Source organism: Rutidosis leptorrhynchoides, chromosome 1 (genome assembly GCF_046630445.1).
Source record: "Rutidosis leptorrhynchoides isolate AG116_Rl617_1_P2 chromosome 1, CSIRO_AGI_Rlap_v1, whole genome shotgun sequence".
Taxonomy (NCBI): domain Eukaryota; kingdom Viridiplantae; phylum Streptophyta; class Magnoliopsida; order Asterales; family Asteraceae; genus Rutidosis; species Rutidosis leptorrhynchoides.
The window spans coordinates 105,359,751-105,365,489 of NC_092333.1; the positions used below are offsets into that span (position 1 = coordinate 105,359,751).

At 30.8% G+C, this 5,739-nt stretch overlaps 1 protein-coding gene across 1 annotated transcript; it reads right to left on the bottom strand.

The window, feature by feature from the left end:
- Positions 1–559: 559 nt before the first annotated feature.
- Positions 560–3,838, bottom strand: LOC139863824 (probable WRKY transcription factor 48). The gene is made up of 3 exons (XM_071852427.1): positions 3,277–3,838; positions 2,151–2,294; positions 560–1,419 (listed from the first exon to the last, which is right to left on the bottom strand). Exons 1-3 carry the CDS (start codon positions 3,711–3,713, stop codon positions 954–956), a joined length of 1,047 nt encoding a protein of 348 aa, XP_071708528.1. The 5' UTR covers positions 3,714–3,838; the 3' UTR covers positions 560–953.
- Positions 3,839–5,739: the final 1,901 nt, after the last annotated feature.

Consider the following 5,739-nt stretch of genomic DNA (forward strand, 5'->3'; position numbering starts at 1 on the left):
GGGGTGAGTGACTTGGTTATATAAGAGGGGCTAAGTCTTCATTCCAAATTGCACCAATCAATACACTTTAAGTATTTGATTATTTCTTTCTTTCTTACCCTTGTTTGAGAGTTGTATTAGTTAAATATTTTGGAGAGTGTAGTTGGCTTAAGAGAGTCGTCTATATCATTGTAACAATTTGTGATATAGTGTATTTTCTCTCTTTGGGGGCCGGTGGTTTTTCTCCTGTTTTGGAGTTTCCACGTTAAATCTTGTGTTGTGTATTGTTCTTATTTCTTTACTATTATTGTTGGGCTGGGTGGTGGGAATTAGTGAGACCGTAATTTCCCAACACTTATTTCACTCAAAATTTTGGTGTGCTAAAATAATCAAAGAAATAATGGCCGCACATATGATGCAGCTTGACACCAAAGCGTACATATATACTCATATATGCGCAAATAATCCAAATATATGTCTCACACTATATATTTAAAAAGGGTAATTATTTGAGTCAAAAATCAATTTTATCTTTTTTTTTTAAGAAAGGAAACCCTCAATTTTTATCTTACACGTCACAAATATATAATTTGACACAAATTAAGAGCGTATAACATTAACATGTACAAAATCATACTACACCCTAAAATCTCCATAGCTAAATATGGGAATATCCAGAAAGTACAAGGAATAAAACGAAAGAACCAAAATGAACAAAGCCAACCCCCTCCTCCATAATTAGCTACCTAAAAACAAAAATAAAAGAAAAACCTACTGATTGTACACTGATTGATGATCAAACTTTGCTACACAATGATGAAATATGTGTTTCTAGTTACCTAATAATAGGTAATCCACATGCCAAAAACCGATTCTTGTACATTGTTAGTACATAAGATTACTACAAATCAAGATTACTGGAAAGCATGAAGTTAATTAACTATTGCACTTAATCATATCCAACTTAACTTGCCTTAAAATTGTTCTTCTTTGGGCTCGTCTTTTCGAATCTGAGATGGGACGACATCTTCAAGTAATCCATCATTATCTCTAAGCAATGCAGAAGAAGAAGAAGGTGCAAAGCGTCTCTCTTGAATCAAATTGGAGTATGATGATGTATTAACACTAGCATTAGTGGTGTTAAAGCTTAAAGATGAAGCGTTTGATGTTAGGTTATAGGTAAAAGGTTGTAATTGTGGTTGTAAATGTTGGTATTGAGGTTGTGTAAACTGAAATGAAGAAAGTATACCATTAATACCACCATTAAAACCGCCATAACTTGCGGGTTCTGGCATAATCCCTATGGTTCCTCGAGGCGTCATCGGATATGGATGAGTGTGAGTACCTTCATATGTTGTAATAACAATAGATGGATCTTCAGATGATCTTTCGACTCGCTTCTTCACTCCACATGATACACTTGTGCATCGATGATAACTCCTATTGAAACAACATCAAATCAGTATCAATCAGGGTTATAGATTGTCAACATTTAGTACAAATCTAAGTCTAAATTAAATAGAACACTAGAATACACCATATCAAAAACCCATAATTAACAAGAACACTAGAGTACAACATATCAAAAACCTAAGGTCTTCTCACCGTAGCTTTGATATCATTTGTAGAATCGTTTTTTAGTCCAACAACATGTTCAATATATAAGTTACTGAGTTCTTTAGTATACTCTAAAACTAATTGGTGATAGAGAGAGGTTCTCATAAACTTATAAGTGTATATTTGTTTCTTTCATTACCTATGCTGGGACTACGGTTTGCATTTTTTTAAACGATTATCTCCAACAGTTCAAGCTACCCAATAAAGAGAATATTTTTACTCATACGCACACAGTCTAACCGAATTATCCTGTGACTATTCCAACCCTTTCCTTGAGCATCCCAAGGTATGTCGCTAGTATTTGAACCTGATATATATGTCTCTTGTGAGACTATCAACACCACCACCATTAGTCTATCTTGAAATGCTTCATTACACCATATCAACTTTCTTCATATTGTATGAAATGATAATGCATAACAACGTACACCAAGGAAAATGGTGTTTTATTGCATAAACATTAATTAAACATAAAACATAGACTAATTAAACTAGGGCAACAAATATAAAAGTTTTAGAAAGAGAAATAGATGGAATCTAGAAAGAGAGTATACCGGGGAAAAGGGCTGTTTTTAACAGCTTTCTGACCATACTTTCTCCATCTATAACCATCATCCAAGTGATCAATGTCACTCTTTGTCATGAACGCAAATCTTGGTTCTCTTGCCTTTTTTGGGTTCTTCTTTTTTGGCTTTAACCTGTACAACACACAATAAAACACCCACATTTTAAATCAAGATGTACAAACCATATTTAATTAATTACCTTTTAAAAAGAACACTTTCTTTTGTAAGAAAAAACTAGTAGAATAGTAATAAGATATAGTATCAATTTTGTGCATAACATAGGACATATATAGAGCTAGCACATGCCATGAAATCTACTTTTATTTTGAGTGTGATCTGTATGTGAAAAGGGCTCACTATTATTCTGATCATTTTATAAATAGAAATTAAATTAAATCTAAATCTTGAATAAAATCAACGCGTATATGTGTGAAACTAAACAAAGGGTTTACTTTTCTTTTTTAGTCAAAACCGACTCAATTAATACGTACATGGGCCGGTGTGAAAAAAAAGGTTGTCATGATACTCTTTTTGCAATGAGAACTGATCTGTGTGCAAAGTAATTAGTAACGAAATGAAATTATTCATATATAATTAAAACACACAAATAAGAAACACCCGTCAAGTGTGTGCTAGGTTTGAAGAAAAACTATACTTTTTGATATATGTATTAAGTAGATATATCGATATCATCTTATAAGAGATGTTTAATTTATAATCAAAACAAACAAACAAAACGCGTACCCATAACTTTATTAATTAAGACAACAATTAGCAAATCGACATATTTATGATTTAAGAGATGGATTTCTTCAAAAACTTCAGAATAAGAAAGAAAGAATAAATCGTAACTTAATTTTATAAAAAAGTAAAAATCTCACACACACACACACACAAGATACGCCATTAAGTGTGTGGTACTAAGTGAGGATACAAAAAAAAATAATAATAATAAATAAATAAATAAAATTGGTTTAAATAAAATTCATTTAGCACAAAAAAGCACACAATCAAGAGATCCATGCATCTTTATGAATAAAAGGTGTATATTAATTTGTTGATAAAATTAATTATTAATTATTTTTGTAATAATGTAATAATAATAATCTCTTACTGTTTACTAGCAGTAGTAGGAGTCTTTTCATTCTCTTCTTCATCATCATTATCATTATCATGTTGTTCTTCATCTGATCTAATTCTATTATTCTCTTGATCAACATTATTTGCAGCTTCATTTGAAGAACATGAAATTGAAGACGAATTCTGTGTGGGTGTGTTGACAATCTCCGCCGCTATTGACTCCGGCACGGTGGAAACCGGTGGTGAGCTGATAGATGGTGATTCAAGTGATGGTGGTGGAAATAAATCATAAAGAGATGAGCCACCATAATCTTGAAAAGCTAATATGTTGTCTAAGTACCCTTGATGTACATCAAAAAAGTTTCCACCACCATAACCCGCCGGAATCTGATCGGAAAATGCAGAGTTTGCCATCAAGTTTGAATCTTTTAAGTTATTTTTGTTGTTGTTTAAGTCTTCTTTATTGTCCATTTAAGCATCAAAGGCACAGATTCTTCATTTGTAATATGTCTAGAGAGATAACTATAGATGATATATGATGATGAGATAGCTAGTGTGATTGTTTGTAAGTATAGTGTGAAGAGGCCTTTTAAGATCTTTTGTATTGTAGAAAAAATGTTATAGAATATAGAGATAGATGAGGTAGCTTGTTAGGGAATTTAAAGTGGGGTCAATTACACCTTGCTTCCTTAACTATCAATAAGTTGCATTTAACCCCCCTTTCATAGTATTCAATTCAATTCAATTCAATTACTCAACATAAATATAAAAGCTTATAAAATATAAATTGGAATCAATCTTCAATCCATGTAAACAAACTTTTACTACATTATATCTTTTTTTTTTTTAATAAATTATGAGTATGATGTATACTAGAAACTTTTCTTTCCAAGAAAATAAAATACTTGTAAATTCTAATAGGGATATTAAAGGGTCGATCCGTTGTTGTTTTAAGTTCTTAGAAACTTTATCATGTTTAACTATATAATTAAATGGTTATGGTTTGCAATTTATTATGGATGATATTAAATGATATTTTTAATGAAAAATATCCTTTATATATAGTTTTAAAGATATGGGATTGTTATAAAAAAAATGTTGTGCAACTCGACTTATATGGTCTTATCCCGAACAAATCCCATCTAGATGTATGATGACCAAAGTACCAAAATGACAAAAAAAACAAACTCAATTACAAGTTTCATAGAAGGGAACAAACACAAAGTTGGATTAGTTTGGGTTATTTTCATGTTTTTTTTTTTTTTAATATAAATATAAATTTGAATTGAATTTGAATAATGACTAGGTGTTGTCTCCAAATATTAGTTTTTAACCATAGTCAAAAAGGACCCATGATAAAATTTAATATAATATACAACAAAAGACAACTTTGTATTTTAAAAGGGTAGAAAGTAGAAATACTTGTTGCCGAAGTTTCAAGTGTGAATCGAAGCGAGTAGTAGTATTTGTGTGTGACCGGTGATTGCCGGTTGAATTGGTGGTAGCCAATATGTAACCTAATATAACACACTATGAGTCCATGATTTCATACGCGGGGTTTTCGACTGTTTGTATGACGTATTTGTCCATAATTATATTATAATACGAGTAGTATAAGGCGCATTAGATCAGGAATATTATACATAGAAATATTAAAATCTCATTCCGATGTTAGCTACTATCATTCGGATCAGGTCATATTTTTACATAAAATGTAACACGCTTTCAAGGAGTACGATAATGTAATTACTTGATCATGTGATCAATCTTCATGTTTTGGGACGTTATGGTTATGCACTTGAAGATGAATAATTATCAAGTGATGATTGTAGGGTCCTTCAAACATTGAAACTCCGACAATCTTCATTGTTTTGCACTCGAGTCAATCTAAGTTCGATATGGACGAAAATAGTCTCGATCATCGATCGGGAACTGATTTGTGTAAACCATCTTCGGTTACATGTAGGTGGTTAAAAGTTTGGCTCGTGCGCATGCAAAAACTAAAATGTAAAATTTACTCGATTTTATTTTTATAAAGGTAAACACGATAAACTCTTTCTCTTTTTATAATACTTCATCCGTCTCAATTTAATATTTTTGAGCTATTTTTTTTAACTTTCACTTTAAATAACTTTTTTTGTGTTATATAGTACATAAAAATTATATAAATAAATTAAGTTTTATATATAGTTTTCATTTGGTATAATTTTCACCAAATTCTATATAAAACAAAAAAAGTTATGTACAATAAAAAATTAGGGCAAATGACCCAAAAAGGTAACATAAGTTACCAAATTTGACAATCAAGGTAATCCCCAAATCGTGTAAGCCTGAAAAATTTCAATTTAATTTTTGTGCAAGAAAGGATTGCGTGTTTAAAAATTTTAAAATTAAGGTAATCTTCGTCAAATTCATTAACGATCGTTAGAAAAAATACATGTTTGGTCCCTTAAATTTCTTAAAAATTTAACCCATAATCCTTTCATCATCTTCATCA